Raw genomic sequence first — 22327 nt, 5'->3', positions numbered from 1 at the left:
CTGAAGGAAAATATTTGTATCTTCACATAGACCTAGCAAATTGGAAAACTAAGGACAAATTCTGGTATGTGAAATAATAAAGTTGAATATTTTTGCCTGACTTCAGGAGCATGCAAAACCACATTATCTCCTGTTTACACCTATTTTTATACCTTTCTTTAATTTCTCCTTAACACTTTTGTCCATATTTTCTCCATTCCTTGAGAATGTTTTATCTTTGTGTAATAGAAATACTTGAGAAATGCCAGGAGAGTTTAGGTAATTCATTCTTGGCACTGCTAGAGAGAGGGGCTATATTTGTAAAATATCAGCAAGAAAATGTCAGTACCTACCCCGTGGCCCCCAGCAACATGCACATCTCTGGCAGGAAAAAACAAAAGTCATACTCAGGGTTTTGGCAGTGGGCATATTTTCTGTTATGACCTCGCTTTCAGCAGAAACAGTTCAACAGCTGCTTCAGCGAAGATTGAGTCTGTGCTCTTCAATAGTATTAATCCTTTAACACTGCAAGGTTTCTTAGGCAGGGTCAAACCAATTCTTATTCTACAAGGACTCACTCAAAACTGCCCAGTAGCATATGAAAAGTAGTAGAGTGTCTTGCACGTATCTGTTCACTCTTCGCTGGAATTGGCCGCTCATTTCTTTGTGGTCCCACTGAAATTGCAGAAATATTTATCACAGTACTTACGGTACTTGAATGCAATTTCCTATTTCCATGTCTCTTTTCGCCCTCTTCCTGGCCTTTGTATCTTGTATCGGCAGCACCCAGCACAGTGCCTGGCTCATGGTAAATGCTTAATTAATATTTGTTGAACGAAAACTCTGGAGTGAGAAAGTATGGAATTAGTGAGGTAATTGAGCCAAGTAGTAAATATGAAGTGGTAGATTGTTTGCAAGATGCAGTACAACACAGCAGTCTCAGGGCTGTTTCAGACGGGGGAAAGGGATTGCCAGAAGTGTGGAGGTGGGAACAAGGGGCTCTGGGGGAGAATGGCAACGGGACTATCCTTGCTTGCTCATTTTGGACAATAAAGGGAGGTAAGTTTGGACATACACCGAAGACTTAGAGACAGTTGATGGAAACTTCTAGAAGTAAGAATTTAGATTTTATTTAATAAGCAGTAGGGAGACTCTGTATTTCTTTGGTCCGGACAATAAATGGTCAAAATAGTATTTTAAATAATTATTCTGATGGGTATATGCTTATATCAAAATTCATATGTATGAAACATCAGGTTATGAGATATTGACTTGGGTCTGTGGGTCATCAGTTGATCCTGAAGGTCTCTTTCTGTTTTCATCCCACAGGTTGTTATTTTGTACTTTGAGCCAAGCACATTTCGCTGTATTCTGCTAAGATGGGTCCGTCTTCTCGGTTTTGCTACTGTTTACGGAACTGTCACTCTCAAACTTCACAGGTATATATATTTTATTCATCGTCGTTCTCATGGAAGGATCAAAGTGATTAGCTTAGCACATAATTGTTAGCTGCGCCGACCACTTAAATGACTCAGTTTCAAGATACTGTATATTTTTCACTTTCAAGGTGACATCTTTGGATTCTTCAGGGAAATATTTGATACAACTGAATTACTTGAACAAGATGCTTCAATAAAATGTGTCATTGGTTATGGAAAGGGTTAGTTCCTAATAAGTTTAAAATATGAAACAGTATAGTTCAGAACAGGAAGGAATACAAAGGTAATACTGCTGAAATAATGATACACAACCAGAGTGACCAGAGTCCCATAGAGAAACACACTTATTTGACAAAAACTACTGTCCTCCATTCCCAAGTTCCATGCCCCAAGGTAATCCTGCTGATATTCGATGGGTGAAGTTCAGAAAATAGTGCTTTTGGCTTTTCTCCTTAACCAGTGTGCTTCAGTGATTATCAACCTCGGAAAATGGAGAATGCCATAAGTTCCCTAATACTTAGTTCTAAAACCACCTAAATATTGGGTGAGGGGAAAAGCAATAAAATAAACTACCTATCTACAAAGGCTGGGAATGGCTGGAAATTATTCCAGGGCTTTCCCTTGCCTCCTTTCTCCAAGTTTAAAGAAAGTCTCAATGAAGTGGTGCCAAAGAGCATAGGAGATAAACAATAAACTTTCCCTGCAGGGTAAAACTGTATCCCTGTAAAGAAAACCCTTTGTACTGATCAGCTTTAAAGCTGTTTCGATAACCATAGTAAGCCATTCATGTGTTCATGCTAGTCTGGCCATACATGTTTCTGAATAAAAATCTCCTAATATGGGTCATACTGTGGTTTAATTACACTGTCTACCACATAAGAAATTGTATTTTCATTTTTTTTCTCTTTTGGTACTTAATTATTGAGAATGCTCTAGATTACCCTTTTACCTTTTTGGAAAAAAAAAAAAAAAGTCAATGTGTTTGACTCTCAAGATTCCCTTCTTACATATGTGGTAAAGTATAAAGGATATTAGATTAGGTTTCAGAAGATCCTATTTAAATCCCAATTTAGCCTCTAACTCTAATAAATCATAGGCTTCTGTTTCCTACAAAAGGAGAGATTAGACCAGTCTCTAATGTTCTCCCTGACTCTCACTGTATTCTATCCACATCACAGCACACTTCCCTCCGGCATCCTTCTTTCTTCAACTACCTTCTAGGTTTCCATTGCTTATGTGATAGCTGTTTTCCAACTGGTGCTCACCAAAGGAAATGAGAAATCAATGACAGCCCATGTGGACACTAAGCCTTCTAGAAACCCTGAAAGAATAGATGCCCTATTGAGACTTGAAGATGAACTCTGTCCCTGTTACTCTAGCATTTAGTATCTAGTGGGTCCTCTATTATAATACTTATGGTACCTTATAGTTTTCTTATTTAATTGCCTTCACTTTCTTTTACTTTCTCCTTGTAGTGAAAATGATACCATTATTGAATCCCCAGCACTCAGCACAAATAACTGACCCATGGGACATGTTTAATACATATGAGTAGATGAATGAATGAAAAATGTCAGATGCAGCCCTGAAAGCTGCTTCCCGTCATTCTCTCCACACATAACCCATTCATATTCCCCTGACTTACTGTGCTCTCTACCTCAGCATGTCTCCAAGTGTCTGGAACACATAACACGGTGGTCTGCGAGAGGATGTTTAGGGGGATGTGAACCCAGTGTTCAGTGGCACTGAATCATTTAATGAGAAAATTACTTCCATGCAGGTTCTCCTTCAATCCTTCTGATTATTTTCAGAAGAAAGATTAGTTGGAAACTACTAGGACTTTAACACTTGCCGAATAGTTGCCAATGTTCCTTTGCAATGAGGAGCAGATCAGGCTTCAGTTTCAGAGCTTTTCCCTGCAATGCTGTCTCCCTAAGATTATCTTTTGTTCATTGCATTTATTTTTATAGTTATTTTCTATTTATTTAAAGTTTGACTATCACTAGATAGTGATAAGGTAGTGATATAAAGCTTCCTTTAAATATTTTAAAACAATAAATATAAATTTAACTAAAGAAATTAATAGCTGATACACAAATACAGCAGAAATCTTGACACTAGTATGCAAATGATTGGAATTTGGGAAACTGTGTTATAACATTATCTCTTTTATTTTAAAAAACGAAATTAAAACTATTCAAAATTAAAACTGTTTTCCCTCTGACTTTGTATCTCTAGAAGTCATTGCAGTGAAGAGAGTTTCTCCACCAAAGGCTTAAATTGAAACTATTGCTAATGTAATGAGCTGAATCATTCTTATCCTCTGTGAACCAGATGGCTTTACTATTATATTATTCTATATTGCTTAAATTTAACTGATCCCAACATTGTGTACATCTATAAACTGAACAATCAGCATCCCATAGAAATGTGAACAACCTGAAGGAAGGACGAGCTGAAGCAGCTTTACGCTCCCCAGATTTAGTGCTGTATTTTTCTCATATTATGTATTGAGATATTTGTTGAATTAATGAATGAATGGGTGGATGGTTCTAGTGAATGAAGCTGCAAAGGGTGGTTTTGACTCTAGGTGGTCTTCTAGAGTCAAGAAACATGTGGCCCTGAAGGACAGATGTCTAACTTTTGTGGTGACGTGATAGAGAGGAAAGACATAAATCCTGACAAATCCAAATTGGAACTTCAATTCTGCCATTACTTATTTATACAACAAAAAATAAATTAACATCTGAGAATTAGTTTTCTCATCTGTAAGATGGTTTAACGTTTAGTAACTTTAAGATGGTAAAGTTATAGGAACTAAGTATAATTTGAATGTAGGCAAATATGTCAAGTAGGGTTTTTTGGTTGCAAACAAAATGGGTTATGGCTGCACAGAACCAAATGGATTTGGCTGAACAGAACTGGATTATGGCTAAATTAAGCAAAAAGGGGATTCATTGGAAGGATAGGGGGAATGTCACCTATTGACGGGAAAGCTAAAGAATCTGGCTTTGGAAGGAGCTGACCCAGGGTAGCTTGAGGGATCAAAGTAGCCCAAGCTAAGGGATAATGCCTTTTGAATACCATAGCTTCATTTTTATAGGAATTCCACTTTTCATTTCAAGGTTTTAAAAAATTAAAAGTAAACCATACCTCCAAAGGCAGAAAATTCTCAGGAAATTATGAGTACTGATTTGTGAAATGACTGTTATAGTCCCTTGAGGATAGGATAGACAATAAAGATCTGAGTTTTGGTTTTATTTCAGCCATTTCCCTTCTGGCTTAGTGGAATTATTAGATACTTCTTCCTCTTATAACCTGGGTCTCTCATTAATTGATTGTAGTATTTATAGAATTCCTGTAGCACTGAAGACTTGAAACATGAAAGAGGAACAGGGTCACACTCTGTCACCAGAAATGAAAATAAATACTATTTTCATTTAATAAATACTGTTAGTCTGAGATGAGAACATAATGGTTTTGTTCACTTTTACCAAATCTCCCACTTTTTTCTACGGTGATCTCTCCCCACATCATTTGAGAGTCATATGGCCAAAGACTACTATAATAATCCAAAGGAAAATTATAAAAGGGTCCCTTGTTTATTAACAAAGAAACACAGTTGCACCAAGTTGGGGTTTGGGGTGAAGAGGCCTGTCCCTTTAGAATGGTGTATTTTGTTTTTTTATCACTGACATTGTTTAGAATCACCAGTATATGGTGATTATAAAAAGACCAGCTTTTAGTTGTCTTTATTATTGCCTTAAATTCTCACAGACATTTGGAAGAATGTCCTCTTGTTGCCTACACCCAAGGCAGACCACTCACATAGCCCCACCTCACTGGCAAGCCATTCATGCAATGTAATTTATTCGAAGCTGAAACTATTTGAGAGAGAGGAAAGAAAAAGAAAAAAAAAAAAGGAAGGAAAGGAAGGAAGGAAGGGGAAGAGGGAGAGAGGAAGGAAGGGAAGAAGGAAAGAGAAAAAGGAAAGAGAGGGAGAGAAAGAGAAAGGGAAGGGAAAGGAAGGAAGGAAAGAGAAAGGAAAGAGTACAGCTTTTAGTTAAGTCAACGTGGATCATAAAGGAAAAAGAGCTGAAGTAGGCACAAACGATGAAGGTTTATTTACAAGAAGGAACTTCCTTCAGGAACCTTGGATGTGTTTGACTTAGTATATGGTGATGGGGGGCAGATCTAAAAGAACATCTAGCATTCCCACGATATGTGGGTTCACAGAACCCCTGCTAAGCAATTTTCTTTTACAGAAACTTGAGAAGGCAGTATCTCTACGCTCAGAAAAGCCAGGTATATTTTCAGGAGGCAGAGTGAGCAAGTGTTTGAAATGAAAAGGGGGTGAAAAAAGATTGAAAAACTTAATGCTAAAAGAACATTTTCCTATTTCCTATAATATGGTTTCTGAAGACTCTTTGGCTTTTCCTTCTTCTAAGGCTAATCAAGAAAAAAAGACTTTTTTTTTGGTACTATGTTTCAAGTGAATTTTTAAGCAAGCTGTGAAAAGCTATCTTCTGGCTCTGACCTGGGATTTATCATTTCATGCATTATTCAGTACTCCTTGCTCTGGATACAGCCCTTAACTCTTTTCTTCACTGTCCTCATTAGCACCAAATATTTACAGTTTTGGGGAAGGTTTTCTATTTTAAATGTTTTAGTTTGTTTTCTAGTAAAGTTTGAAAAGTGACTGGAAGATATTTACATTTCTTTATTTTATGTATTCTTATAAGGATATATAAAAGCAGCTTAGCTTGTGACAACCACTAGGTGACAACAGAGAGTTTAAGATGGTGTTTTAGGCAAATGCCTGAAGTGCAGTTTTTGGACTTGATTGGGTGTAGACTCATCTGCCTCAACAGACCACAGAACAGTGTTGCTTAGCCCTCATTTATGAAGGCCAAAATATAAATGCCTCTGACATCCAGAAGATTCCTCTAATAAAAGTTTTCTTCCATTGACCACACCCAGCACACAGGTGGATGGTGTTTAAGATCCTAAGTCATGATCCCAAGGGTTTTAACATGAAGCAATTTCAAAACGGTTTTAGCCAGTTTCCCACCTCAGCCAAAATAATACATCAAGAAAGCATCTTTTGAACACGTAGCTGTGAACATTGCATTCTGACTAGAAAATATAAAGAGCTTGCCATGTGAATCCTGGTAATGATATGGATTTCAGGCCCTCCTTTCTGCTGAACTCATGGGGGTTTCTGTCTTTACTGGCTGCCTACTCGGGGATGTAGAGTATCTTCAAGTGGAGAATTACTCATAGCGACATTTCTTAAGAACCACGGGATTCACCAGAAAAAGGGGACTCATTCTTAAGCTTCTGAGGACGGTATCTTTCCCATTCAGTGAGTGTACTATTTGGACAGGAAGCTGAGCAAGTTTGAAAGCCAAGGAAAGTCCAAGAGCTGCAGAGGTGAGTTGGAAAATATCCAAGCCTTGCCTCATACACTCACGCTTCGCATATACCAGTAGAAGAGCCAAACATCTTACAGAGAATTAACATGCTCCAGATGAATGCTTACAGCATTAAGGATTGAAATGATCTTTCGGAACTAACTGTCATACTAGCATTTAAAAACGTTGAAAAAAAAAGTTTTGTAAGTGACCTGACTTGACTTTCTCCTTTCCTGTTTATTAAAGTGCCACCCTAGGCTTTTTGCGATGAAGATTTAGTTTCCCTAAAGACATTTTTACCATTTTAAATGGTACTTAACAGGAAAGATCAAAAGTCCTTTGGCTCTTAATAGAAATTTTCTTCATAATTTTATTAATCGAGAAAGCATTAGTGTGGAATCTACCATAAACACCCGTGCTGGTGCCCAGACCCATTTGTGGGCTATTTCTATTCTAGCTAAATCTCAGAAACTGTGTGTAGTTACAGGCCTTAGTTTTGCAAACCCTACATATTTGTCATTCTCATCATTCATATGCTTGGAAGCACAGACGGGAGGCCCTTGAAGCCTGAGGAATAAGTAGGCAGTGACCTCTCACTTCTTCCTGCATTTATCTTCTCTTGCTTGGCGTACTTGCAGTCTGTCTGGAGCTACCTGGAGCTCCCTTGGAATCTTGCACACAGCTTATCATTAGGAATGGCTCCTCCAGAAACCACGAAAACAAGAACGAAACTTTCTAAGCTCCAAAGAGTCATTCTTTAATTGTAAAATCTCCAACTGGCTAGAAGATGAGATAGTTCCCTCTGCTCATTCCTCCCCACCCTGCCGCCTCCAGTAACTTCTGATCCTACTGTCCTGTCCGGCATGCAGAAGCCCCCAGCTAAATGGCCTAATGCTGTTAACTGGATTGGCGTATACATTTAACTGTCAGAAACCAATCAGGGATTTCTGCCGTGAGTAGCTCCGTTTATAGATGAATATGTTTAGTCTACTCATAGAAGTAAGAGATTTGGGAAATACAGGCATATTGACAAGACATGTTTTATTAACTAGAGGTCTGTATTCATGTAAATCTTTAACATCAGTGAGTACCATTTGAATAAAAATAGAAACAAAAGCCAAATCACTTTAATTGTCCTTCCTTTCAGAACACATTAACTATTGGATATGAATAAAATAAGAATGTAGTTCACTCAGAACTAAGGAGACTTAAAGCTTTACTTATTTTGTCCATCTGCAGATGTCCTACTTGCTTTGTTGTATGACACATGACTTTGAAATACACTTTATTTAACATCTACGTTCAAAGCTTTTCAATCTGGAGCTTCTCTTTTTAAAAAATATGTATATACATGTTCTAATTTCTAATTACAGCATTACTATTTTATGTCTAGATTTCTGAAAAGAGGCTTGGTTAAAATATGTAGTTTAAGAGCTGTGTGCCACATCTGAAACACAAGATTTTTTGTTGCCCGAGTTGTTATGGTTTCAACTTGTTATATGTGTGTGCGCGCATGTGAGTGTGTGTTCTAACCAACTTTAAAATTATAAATAAAAACCCATCTGGTAATTCAGAATTAGTACTTAGCAGACTATATCTGATAAACACTTTATTATTCTAATATTCTTTGTTAGCAATTCTACGTTCAAATCTTGTATAGTCTCAAGTGGAAATATTTCTCTATGTGAAGTTGGTAAGAGAATGAGTGGAAAGTGAGATTACTTCAGGCAGCACAAAGGGGAGGGGCAGGTTTCTTTAAAGGTCAAGGTGAGATTCTCTGCTCCTGAAGCTGTCCACTGGGAGCACCTGCCTGCCGTCGCACATGCCTGCTGTTGTCTGGGCCCAGAGTCGGGGTCTTGGCTTGGTTTTGGACGGCTACACCCATGATTTCTGTCATGTGCCAGAGGCCCACCCGGCTTCTGCTTACTCTGCTGCCCCTCACCCAGCATTTTTGCACATATTCAGTCCAAAACAACTGATTTGTGTTTTTATTTCCACTCAGTGCAAAATAATTTCAAACTTGATTTCTCTTTAACCCACAGGGTAGTTAGAAGTGTGATTTCTTATTTTCCAAATATTAGGGGGATTTTCCATGAACCTTTTGTTATTGATTTACAATTTCATTCCATTGTCGTGAGAGCACATACCTTGTGTGACTTAAGTCTGCTTGAATTTATTGAGACTTGTTTGAAGCCCAGAATATGATCTATCTTGGAAAATGTTCCATGGGCACTTGAGAAGAACGTGTTTTCTTCTGTTTGGGAGTTGTTTGGTAATGCTGTTCAAATATTCGATATCCCTACTCATTAGCTATTTGTTCCATCAGTTATTGAGAAAGGGGTTGGAAATTTCTGATATGTCTGTTTTCTTCACTGTTCTTCCAGTTTTTGCCTCAGGTATTTTGAAGTTTCACTCTGAGATGCATAAACATTTAGAATTGTTACGTCTTTTTCATGAATCGAACCTTTTATTATTATGAAATGACCTTCATTATCCCTTGCCATATTCTCTGCTCTGAAATCTATTCTGTGTGGTGCTAATATAGCCACTCCAGTTTCCTTTTGGTGTTAGCATGGTATTTTTTTTCACTATTTTACTTTTGACCTATTTTTGTCTTTAAAGTGCATTTCTTGTAGGAAGCATATCGTTGGACCTTTATCTAATCTGCTATCTCTACATTTTAATTGCTGTATTTAGACAATTTCCTTTTAAATATGATTACTGATAAGCTTGTATTAGTATCACCTCTGTTTCTTCTAATGTGTCATTGGTTCATCTGGCCTCTGGTCACTCAAAGGTTTCTCACCCAGCATTTGTATGTGTCCAGTCCAAAAGACCTGAGTTTTACTTACAAGAAATATGATACTAGAAACACAAGTATTCTAGGTATTCCTAGAAAGACACAAACCACTGAAAATAACTCTTGAAGAAATGGAAAATCTGAACAGATCCCAAACAAGTAAAGACATTTAATTAGTAATCAAAAAACTTAGACATACGCACACACAGAGTGAGCGAGCAAGAGTGCCCAGGACTAGATAGCCTCACTGATGAAGTATATTAAAGATTTAACACCAGTTCATCACAAATCATTTTGAAAAACAGAAGATGAGGCAGCACTTCCCAACTCTTTAGAAGAGGCCAGTATTAGTATGATAACGAAACCAGACAAATATATCACAAGAAAACAAAACTACAAACCAATGGCTCTTATGAATATAGGCACACAAATCTCAAAAACTACTAGCAAACAGAATTCAGCAACCTCTAATAAAGGGATTATACATCCTGATTGAGATTTAGCTCAGAAATGCCAAAGTGATTCAACATACAAAAATCAATCAGTGCACTAGAGCACATTAACATAATAAAGAAAAAAAACACATAATCATCTCAACAGATGGAGAAAATAGCATTTGACAAAAATACACACTCCCATGATGAAAACACTCAACAAACCAGGAATGTAAGGGAGATTTCCCAACTTGATAAAAGCCATTTACAAAACAATCCTACAGCCGCCATCATGCTTAATGATGAAAGACTTAAGGCTTCCTCTCTAAGATCAGGAACAAGATAAAGATGGCAGCTCTTGCTACTTGTAGTCAACATTGTCCTGGAAGTTCTCACCTGAGCAATTAGGCCACAAAAAGAAATATCAGGTATATACATGGAAAAGAGAAATAAAGTTATCCTGTTGGCAGATGACATGTTCTTCTGTGGAGAAAATCCTAAGAAATTCACCAATACAGTATTATAACTAATATATGAGGTTAGCAATGTCATAGAAGATCAATATACAAAAATCCATTTTATTTCTGCACACTAGCAATAAACTGAAACTGAAATTAAGAAAATATCCATTTACAATAGTATAAATAATCAAATTTGTAGGAATAAATTTAACAACAGAACTGCAAAACAGATTCACTGAAAACTACACAATGCTTCTGAAAGAAATTAGACATGGATAAACTGAAAGACATCCCTGTTAATAGCTTTGAAGATTTAGTATTGTTAAGATTGCAATACTCCCCAAATTAATCTAATCCATATCAAAATCTCAGCTGCCTTTTTTGCAGAAATTGACAAGCTGATCTTAAAATTCATATAAAAATGTAAAAGGCCCAGAGTAGCCAAAACGGTCTTGAAAAGGAACAAAGTTGGAGGACTCAACACAGTCATCAAGAGAATGTTGTACTGTTCTAAGAAGAGATGTACAGATCAATGGAATAGGATTAAAACTCAAAAGCTAAACCCATACATTTCCAGTCAATTGATTTTTGATAATGATGCCATGACAATTCAATAAAGAAACAGTAGTCTTTTCAGTGATGATGTTGGAAGAATTGGGTATCCACAAGAAGATACAGTCAGATATCCCTAGATAAAAGAATGAAACTAGATCTCTCTGCCTTGTACCATCTACTACAAATATTAATTCCAAATGGATCAAAGACCTAAATGTAGGAGCTAATACCATAAAGCTGTTAGTATGAAGGAATCATAGATATAAATATTCATAACCTTGGAGAGATACCAAAAGCACAAGTAACAAGGGAAAAAATAGATAAATTGGACTTCATCAAAATTGAAAATTTTGTGCATCAAAGGACAATATCAAGAGAGTTGAGACAGAGAGATCCCACTAAGTGGAAGAAAATATTTGTAAATCATATATCCAATAAGGGTCTAGTATCTATATTATATAAAGAATTTTTACAACACAGTAATAACCCAATTTTGCTGGGAAAAATTAGTGCTAAATATGTATTTGTTGAATAGATAAGCCAAATGATAGAAATTAAAATAATTCCAACGTTCATCTTTAAGAATAAAGAAGCACTAAAAACAGTTGCAGAAATATAACAGGATGAGATTATAGATATTCCAAGGTATTATCAAAAAATGATATTCAAAAGACAAAAATGATAGATCAAAAGGACAAGGTAAACAGTCCCCAACAGACCTTTATTCCGGAAGATCTAACTGTATGGTAAAGAGAGCGTCCCCAGATAATGGGGTAACAGCAATGGCCAATTCAACAAGTTAGGATTAGCAAATTAGCTGTATTTCTAGAAAAATGCTACCTCTGATTCTCATCTTAATCTACTAGAATTTCAATAAATCATAAAGCTAAATGCAAAAAAAGAGTGAAAAGATGAATTACAGATTGATATTTAATTTATTTCAGGTTGGGAAACGGAAAAATAATAAAATGTCAGTTGATTGGATTACATAAATATTTTAAACTCCTGCCTGGCAAAAAAATAAAATTAAAAGGCAAACAATAAATTGGGAAATAGCTGTAGTATATTTTTAGACTGGTGCTGTTCAATAGAAATATAGCTCAAGGCATAAATGTGAGTCACATATATAATTTTAAATTTTCACTAGCCATATTAAAAAGAAACAGGTGAAAATTAAATTTAATGATATATTTTACTTAACCCAACATATTCCAAATATTGCCATTCCAACATGTAATAAGAGCACTAATTAATAAAATATTTTATATTCTTGATTTGGATTATTCTTCAAGACCTTGTGCACATTTGGCCCTTACGACACATGTAAATCCAGACAGGTGTTCAATGGCCAGGCAGGCACAGCTTCCCGGGTCAGTGAATTAACACCAGCCCGCTCCATGTGGATTTAATGGCTAGCATCTGAGAAAGTGCAGTTACAGAACAACAGGGGGAAAAATGGCTAAAGATGTGAACAGACAACCCAAAGAAGAAGAACCATTGACCAAAAAGCACATTTTTAAAAGTGTTCAATGAAACTAATAATGTAAGCAGGGCGAAAACATTTAGTGCAATTTTTCACAAATTTGAATAAGAATACTTTCTTTAAAAAATAAAATTATAATTGTCAATAATAGTAAGTATTCAGTGGGGTGAGACACTCTCGTATGCTGGACAGAGTGTAAATTGATACAGCTCATCTGAAATATGCAGCAATGTGTATCAAGAGCTTCTTGAAAGCTAGGTTATTTTACTTTTTGAAATCTAAAGAGAAAAAATCAAAGATGTGAACAGAGATTTACCTGCAAGAATATTCGTTAGAGTGTGGCTTATAATAAATGATTTAAGTAAATGGTATATGCTGTCAAAGATCATGTTGTTTACAAAGATAGACTGTTAGAGAATGCTCAGAAAACCATATTATATGAGAAAAGCATAACATAAATGATATAATCCTAATGTTATAAAATATTTTATGTATGTATAGAAAAAATACTAGAGAATAAAATCCACCCAAGAGCTAACAGTGTTTATATATAACTAGTGCTGTTTAGATGGTATTAATTTCTTTCTATTTGGTTATAGTTTTATACTTTGACCGTGTATCACAGTTTTAATGGAGGAATCAATCTGCACTAAAAAGTAGATGAGCCTTTGTCACAATATGTAACTCTTCTGATCTATGATAGGCAAGGTGGTGTGGGAGGCACTTTGGGACCTGCAAGGAAATTTAAGTCAAGAGTTTTTAATATAGTGATGTGCAAAGGGAAAACAATTAAATTGTACAACAACCAAAGAGTAATCACAATAGCACGTTATAATTAGTTTCCAAAAGTTTCAGTGACAGCGACTGAAAGTTATTCTACTTCAATATTAATAATACTATCTAACCAGCTATAAATATGAGCAGTCAAACTCAGCAGTTGTTATGTACTCACGCAGTGTACCTCCTGAATTACTTTTGTGGTTGCAGCCCCTATTTGTGTATTTTACTGTGGGTTAAGGTTAAGGTGAATGCAATGGTAAGCAGGATTTTTTAAAATATTATTTTTAGCACTTCTTTTATATTGGACTAACACCTAAAGTACATAAAGATATTAATGTGCAACTAGGCTTTGAGAATTAAGTAGATATTTTGTCTTTTTGTAAATGTGATCACACCAGTTAAATGGGAAGTTCATATTTACAAAGCATTTTGTCATCTTCTTGTGGTTCCCTGTAGTCTGGTACCATTCTTTATCTAAATAGTATGCCGAAAAGCCTGCAAAAGTAGAGCAATTAGGTCTTATAAAAATAGATGGAAACTTTCCTTGGAAAGAGAAACATTTTTGCTGTTAGTCATTTCTACCGCATTTCAGTCGGGACAATCTTGATTACAGAGAAAACAGATTCAAAAAGCTTTCCCTTGTGATATCTCTAGGAAATAGTTATGTGCTTAACTTTTGTTTAGAGAAAAGCCTTTTTTAGACCAGAAAAACTAAATCTTGAATTAAGAGTAAGAGCAGATCAAGATTTAAATATTAACATTAAGATGGTGTCATTTTAGATATTTTCTATCTACAAAACCGTGCAATTTTGTGATGCAATTAGCGATGTTTCCCTATTGAGACTGTAGTAAAATTGTTCATTTAAGTAATGATGCTATTAGGCAACCATCTGTAATAATTTTGTTTTTATAGTCTATCTGAAATCATGTTCTCGAATACCAAAATGTTAAATAGTAAAACATTACATTTTTAAAAAATAATCCTGGAATGAAAATTACTTCTGCTGATTAATCAGTGCTAGATAATTGAGATATAAGGACAGAATTTCTTCTAACAGGTACCTGGAAGACCATGGTCCTAGAATTGATATTTACTCTGGATATAAGGAGATAAACAAGCATGTAATTCCCAAACTCAATAATCTGGTTTCTTCTTGATCTTCAGAATAATTGACCATCTGCTTATTGTTTGAAATATCTTTCTGTAGTTAAGCTGGGAGTAGGGAAAGCAGTGGGGGAGGAAGCAATAGTATCCATATTTAAAACTGTTTCTCTGTAAGCTTTTATACCAAACTTTTCAAAACTAAACATTTTTGGAGCACAAGCACCCAATGGCCATCAAATGTCCTTTATTTGCAATATTAGTACAGCTGAAAAGGCTTCAAAGGAGTGGTTTAGGGAACAGGTGTTTATGCTTAGTTAACATTTAGGCCTGATTTGAGTTCATTCAGCATTGTTGGCCTGTATTTAAGGGAATCAACCATGATGTATTATCACATTTCTTCAGTCTTTTCTTACAGATCTAAGATTGCACAATGAACTCTGACGAATAAGGAAGGGTGCACATAAGTTTAAAATAGTCATACTGCAGGTAACAAATTAGTGCACAGCCCAGGTTTCAAGCCTGCTGAATCTCATATATGGGAGGAGAACAACCACCAGATGGCTGCAGATACCCTGGGGCTACAAGAGCCTGGGTCTGCAGTGTTCAGGAGGGTGCACAAGAAATTTTTTGCGTGTGTGCAAGAAAGAGAACCATTGTATATTTTGTATTGAGGTAAAATTCACATAACAAAATTCACCATTCATAGTATTGTCTTATAATTCTTTTTATTTACATAAAGTCAGTAGAAATATCTCGACTTTCATTCCCGACTCTAATGAGTCTTTTTTTCTTGCTCAGTCTAACTAAAGGTTTGTTAATTTTGTTTATCTTCTGGAAGAACCAACTTAGATTTTTTTTTTTATTGTCTCTGCTGTATTTCTACTCTATATTTCAATTATTTTCACTCTAATATTATCTTCTCCCTTCAGCTTGTTCTGGATTAAATTTGCTGTTCAATTTTTAGTTCCTTAAAGTAAAAGTTATTGACTTAATGTATTTCTTTCTTCATATAAGCATTTGAAGTTACTGCATTTGCTGCAATCCTTAAATTCGGATATGTTTTTATTTTTTCATTTATCTCAGCTTATCTTCTATTTTCTCTTTGGTTCTTCCGTAACCCATTCATTAAGAGTATTTTGTTCAATGTTTACTTATTTGCGAATTTTCTAGTGTTCCTTCTGTTATTGATTTCTAATTCAGTTCACTGTGGTCAGAGAAGATACTTTGTATGATTTAATTTTCTGAAATGTATTGAGACTGGTTTTGCAGTCTAATATATGGTCTGTCCTGGGGAATGTTCCATGTGCACTTGACAAGAATGTGTACTCTGCTGCTGTTGAGATGAATACCCCATATTTGTCTGTAAGGTCTAGTTGGCTTATCATGCTGTTCAAGTCCTTTGTTTCCTTATTGTTGGTATGTGTAGATAATTCAATCCATTATTGAGAGCAGGACCTTGAAGTCTCCAACTTAGATTATTATTGAACTATCTTTTTCTCTCATCAATTATGTTACTATTTGTTTCATATATTATGGGGATCTGATGTTTAGTACAGATATGTTCATAATTGTTCATCTTGAGGGATTAACCCTTTTATAAGTATATGTCATTTTTTGTCTCCAACAAATTTTATCTTATATCTAATCTGATATTAATATAGCTACCATAGTTCTACTTTGGTTATTATTTATATAGAATATCATTTGCTACCTTTTAATTTATAACCTACTTATTTCATTAGATCTAAGGTAACTATTATAGAAAACATAGTTGGATTGTCTTTTAAAAAATTTCTTCTACCATTTCTACCTTTTAGTTTACATTTAAGGTAATTACTCATAAGGAAGGACTTGTTCCTTTTTGTGATTTGTTTTTATATATTTTATATCCATTTTGTTTCTCAGTTCCACCATTACTGCCTGCTTGGTAAATCAATAGTTTTTAGTGTATCATTTTGATTCCCTTCTTGTTTCTTTTACTACATATGTTTTGGTTATTTTCTTAGTTGTTGCCCTGGAGATTACAGTTAATACCCTAAATTTATAACAGTTTAGTTCAAATTAATACCAACTTTGTTTCAGACGTATACAAAAACTTTGCTCCTATGAATCTTTATGCTCTTTTACATTTTTATTGTTGCAAATTATATCTTTAAGCATTGTGAACTCATTAACAGATTTGTACTTATTGTTTTATGCATCTGTATTTTAAATCATTTAGGAAAAAGAGTATTAATACTGACTTTTATATTTATCAATGTAGTTACTTTTACCAGTGTCTCTCATTTCTTTACATGCATTTGAGTTATGGTCTATAGTCCTTTTATTTTAACCTAAAGAATTCCCATTATTTCATATAGGGCAATTCTGCTAGTGACAAATTCTCTCCATTTCTGCTTATCTTGGAATATTTTAGTTTCTTTTTCAATTTTGGTGAGTTTTTTCAGATATAGAATTCTTGGTTGGCAGGGTTCCCTCCCCTCCCCTCCTTCTCAAATACATCATTCAACTTCCTCCAGCCCCTATGGTCTCTGATAAGAAATTAGCTTTTAATCTTACTGAGGATCCCTTGTATGTGATGGGTTGCTTTTCTCTTAATGCTTTCAATATTTTAAATTTTAATAGTTTGATTATACTGTATCTTAGTGTGAGTCTCCTTAAGTTTATCCTACTTTATCCTTGAGCTTCTTGGATGTTTAGATTCATGTCTGCCATCACATTTGGAAAGTTTTAGCTATTATTTCTTCAAATATTGTTTCTCTTTTTCTTTCTTCTGTCTTTCGGGGACTCCCATTATGCATATATTGGTATGTTTGATGGTATGCAACAGGTCTCTTAGGCTCTGTTCATTTTTCTTTCTGCTTTTCAGACTGGATAATCTCAATTGGCCTTATCTTGAAGTTCACTGATTTGTTCTTCTGCCTGGCCAAGCCCCTCCAGTTGTTGAACCACTTTAGTGAATTTTTCTGAAATGAGAAATTTTATTTTGCTTTATCAGACTTTCTATTTGATCTTTTTTTATTATTTCTCTATGTTTATTGATATTCTATATTTCATGAGACATCATTATCTTGGTTGACTTTAGTTTTTTGTCCATAGTGTCTTTTACCTCTTTGAGCATAAGACAGTTCATTTAAAGACTTTGTCCCTGATGTTCCATAGCACTGTAGGATGACTCTGGTTAACAATAATATATTACACAGTTTTAAGTAGCTAGGAGGAGAATACTGAATGTTGCTAACACAAAGACATTATACATGTTTGAGGTGATGGATATGCTAATCACCCTGATCTGATCACTACATATTATGTGCATCATAACATCATTCTGTATCCCATAAATGTGTCAATTTAAAAAATTTAAAATTATATGTACATAACTTCTGTGATATGGACAAAAGATTAAAGTATCAGAATTTGCAAAAAAATTTTAATAAACTTTATCTCATAAGGTTAATGCCTGGATGTCTTCAGGTATCGTTTCTATTAGTGTCTTTTTTTTTTTTTCATGCTTATGGACTGTATAATCGTGTTTCTTTGCGTGCCTCATTTTTTATTAGAAGCTGAACATTTTGAATATTATATTCTGGTAAATCTAAAAATCAGATTCTCCATCCTTTTCAGGCTTGTTTGTTAAGTGACTTTTATAGTCTATATTCTTTGTTTTGTGTGGCCATTGAAGTCTCTTTTCTGTTAGGTTAGTAGTCAGCTGGTAATTCAACAGAGATTTTCATAAAACTTGGACCAAAAAATACTTTTTAAAATCTGAATTATTTGCAGATGAACTGCATATTTGTGTGTTGGGTATGTCTTCAACACACATAAGCCTGTATTTCCTGCATGTGCAGAGCCTGAGGTCAGCAGGAGATGAGAGCTTTGGGCCCTTCTCATGCCTTTTGTGAGAATGTTCCAGGCTTCTAGATTCCTAGAAATATATTGGTACTTTTCAGTGCTCTTATTCCCCAGATCATCTCATTCCCATTCCTTCTTCACAATCTTTTTGTTTAGTCTATTGTTTGTCTTAACCATTATTCATTGTCCTGGGTAGCACTGACTAATCCATTTGCCTTTAAATGTTTTAGATAAATGACCCCCGCTAACTTTGTCAGCCCTAGGAAAATTAGCAGTTGGGTAAAACAAAAGCAAGCCCTTTGAGCCACTCTTTCAGGGATCCACCAGCCAGGTCAAAATAAACAGCAGTTCTTTGAAAATAAGGTCCATTGTGCTCCTCTAGTACTTGGTACCTGTCCTGAGCACGCAGATGTCTTGAAAGCCGTCATTGAGCTGAGGAGCATGAGATAGAATCAAAGTAAGTTAAAATGCTGCATAGCTCTTTTACTCAGATTCAGCTGTGTTTTTGTTTTTTCTTAAGTATCCCTCTCATTTCTATAAGCTCCTAAGTAGTTTCTAGAATTCCAAAAAAGTTGACTAACAGTTCTTGCTAGTTTGTTGATTGTTTTTATGAACTGATAGACTTTTGAAGTTCCCTACGCCATCATTTTTGAGATTGTGTTTAAATTGCCTGTTCATTTATATTTACTGAGTTATAATGAACATGAAAACAGGTAAATAACTGCCATTTTCAGCATTGAACCTCTTTGATTTAGCAAAATACTGACACATAACAGGAGCTAATGTTTATTCTCACATCCTATATTGTTATCAAAATTCTTCCAAATTCCATTTTACCCTGCTTCTTCCAGTTTCTGGGATCCTGTATCAACCATAAAACTTTTCTTGCTGGTCATACTGTCAGAAGGACATGTTTAACTAACTGGTCAATTAAATCTTCTTGCCTTCATGTGCTAGATTATGTGGCGGCTTAGAAAATAAACATCTCCCAACTTCAGGAAGATTTACAAGGGCATAGGAGATATCAACTGAATAATAGTGATAATTGGAGAAAATTTTGTGGCCTGGAACTGTCAGACAAAAATGTAAATTGGATGAGGTTCCTGAGATGAATCTACAAGGATAAGTGGGATTTGAATCAGTTTAGATAGACGGAATGGCATTCAAAGGTACGAGCATCTAGATTAGAGAGAAAAGAGCATATAGGAAAGTAGAGGAAATGTGGCATGTTTGGAAAGGCAGATTCCTGTTGTGCTTTTAAAAGATATGGCCCTGAACCAGGTGCTAGATAGTTCTATTTTGGTAAAATACTGTAACTGAAAAAAGTACTCACATGAGAGTAAGAAGATAGGAGTTTTGAGGTGATTTTGCTACTGACTGTTTTGCTTTAGATAAATGACTCCCCCTCACTGGGCCTCAGAATTGTCTTTCATCACTGGCCATCAGAGAAATGCAAATCAAAACCACAATGAGATACCATCTCACACCAGTTAGAATGGCGATCATTAAAAAGTCAGGAAACAACAGGTGCTGGAGAGGATGTGGAGAAATAGGAACACTTTTACACTGTTGGTGGGATTGTAAACTAGTTCAACCATAATGGAAAACAGTATGGCGATTCCTCAAGGATCTAGAACTAGATGTACCATATGACCCAGCCATCCCATTACTGGGTATATACCCAAAGGATTATAAATCATGCTGCTATAAAGACACATGCACATGTATGTTCATTACGGCACTATTCACAATAGCAAAGACTTGGAATCAACCCAAATGTCCATCAGTGACAGACTGGATTAAGAAAATGTGGCACATATACACCATGGAATACTATGCAGCCATAAAAAAGGATGAGTTTGTGTCCTTTGTAGGGACATGGATGCAGCTGGAAACCATCATTCTTAGCAAACTATCACAAGAACAGAAAACCAAACACCGCATGTTCTCACTCATAGGTGGGAACTGAACAATGAGATCACTTGGACTCGGGAAGGGGGACATCACACACCGGGGCCTATCATGGGGAAGGGGGACATCACACACCGGGGCCTATCATGGGGAGGGGGGAGGGGGGAGGGGGGAGGGATTGCATTGGGAGTTATACCTGATGTAAATGACGAGTTGATGGGTGCTGACGAATTGATGGGTGCAGCACACCAACATGGCACAAGTATACATATGTAACAAACCTGCACATTATGCACATGTACCCTAGAACTTAAAGTATAATAATAATAAATAAATAAATAAAAAGAGTTGTCTCTTATACATTAGTGGGATCAGAATAGATAATACGGAGAGGTCCTTTCAGCTCTAACTGTAACGCTTAAGGTTCTTGCCTAGCCACACCAAAGAACTGGGGTGGCGGCTGACCATGCGAGTGATAAGAGACATGGACCGAGGGTGAGAAAAAGCCATAGGCTTTATAGAGCCAAGTGAAAGTACAAAGCTTCCACAGTGTGGAAGGGTTCTTGAATGGGTAGCCAGAGTCAGATTATACAATTGTCTTTGAAATTCTTTAATGTTGGAAATATGTGTGGCGGGAAGATGTTACTAGAGCGAGAAACAAAGCCAGTAAATTATTTTGTGACGTGTCTTAGATTTTGAGGAAAACCGGAATTGCAACTTAGGTTTTTATCTACTTTATGACCTTGCAGCAGCATGGCAAAGGAGACAGGATCTTACAGGACTTTATAAAGTATGTTTACAAGTAATTGGAATTGGGAGCATAGATAAGGTCTGCTGGTCACAGAAAAATGGGCAGTTAACATTCCTTTTAGTTTTGGGGGAGGGCAAAGGGAGAGAGGACACAGGGAAGCTTACAGCAAAATTTTCACTGTTTATAGCTTTCTTGGGGAAGAAAACACATGCACAAATTCTGATGTTAGGGATATTTTAAGCATATATCTTCAATATTATTCATCCAGGACCAAAGTTAAGTCCTGATACAGGAAATGAGTGAGTTTCACAGCTTTCTGAGCCCCTACTCAACCCAGGAAGCCCAGATGGCCCCACCTCTCATAACCATCTAAGATATGACTTGTAACAGTCTTGCAGCCCTTCTTTCCTTCCTTCCTTTTTTAATTATTCTTCCTTATTCCATCTACCTTCAATTAAAGAAAAAAGGTGAGAAACAAGGAAAAACACTATGAGATATGAGAACTCATGCAGCTCACAAAAACTGACAAAAAATATGTCAATATATTTAGAACCCAGTTGTGGATTTTCTTTCTTATAATAGCAATTACTTAATATACTCATAATAATCTTGTAGAACTTCATGTCTGATAAGCATCTAAAACCTATTTCTGTGCCGGTGATGCCAGTCTTTTTAAGTATTTAACTAAAATTCATCCACTGACCAAGAAGTAACTTTAATTTACTTCTGAAAATGAAATTTTGAGAAATTGATGAAAAGCTTAATGAACATGGGGATTTGTCACCATTAAAAGCAGAATGACAGGCAGAAGCCTCCAGCACTTTTTGAATTGTTAGCTCTCGGTACTCTTGTCAATAATTGATTGGCTTTAAAGTTACAAGAAGTGTCACCTCATACCTTTTATCTCAAGCATTTCTTCTCTGGAATTTCTATGAACACAGTAAGATTAATAGAAATTAGACTCTAATGAAGAAACTCAGGACATTAGGATCATTCCAGTTAAGGTAATCAGACAGAAGACTGGATGGCTTGAGGATATATATTTTTTCATTCCTTTTTTATAAATAGAAGAGATGCTGCAAAATCACATACAAATGCAAATGTTCTGAAAATGGAGAACTATTATTAGAAGCCTTGCATTCTGTCATCGGCATAGTAAAGACTGAAAACTCTACCTGGCAGGCTAGAGCGGTCAGCCTATTGGAAAGGCACCTACACCAATCTTAGATCTGATAGGAAGAATTGCTTAGAGCAGCGGCTCTCAAACTTTACCCTTCATCAAAATTACCTGAAAAGTTTGTTAAAATAGATTGTTGGACCATCCCTCCAGAGTTTCAGAGTCGGTGGGTCTGGGTGGGATCCA

At 35.7% G+C, this 22327-nt stretch overlaps 1 protein-coding gene across 1 annotated transcript in view; it reads left to right on the top strand.

Moving 5' to 3' along the window:
• The window catches only part of GPR158 (G protein-coupled receptor 158), a 426327-nt gene that overhangs the window by 363128 nt on the left and 40872 nt on the right, over nt 1-22327 (top strand). Inside the window, exon 6 of the mRNA XM_025397555.1 lies at nt 1309-1418. Within this exon, the coding sequence (XP_025253340.1) occupies nt 1309-1418 (110 nt within the window). The remainder of the gene's footprint in view (nt 1-1308; nt 1419-22327) is intronic.

Source organism: Theropithecus gelada, chromosome 9 (genome assembly GCF_003255815.1).
Source record: "Theropithecus gelada isolate Dixy chromosome 9, Tgel_1.0, whole genome shotgun sequence".
Classification (NCBI taxonomy): Eukaryota; Metazoa; Chordata; class Mammalia; order Primates; family Cercopithecidae; genus Theropithecus; species Theropithecus gelada.
Note: the sequence above shows the minus strand (reverse complement) of the source record. Positions and strands in the feature narration are given on the sequence as shown.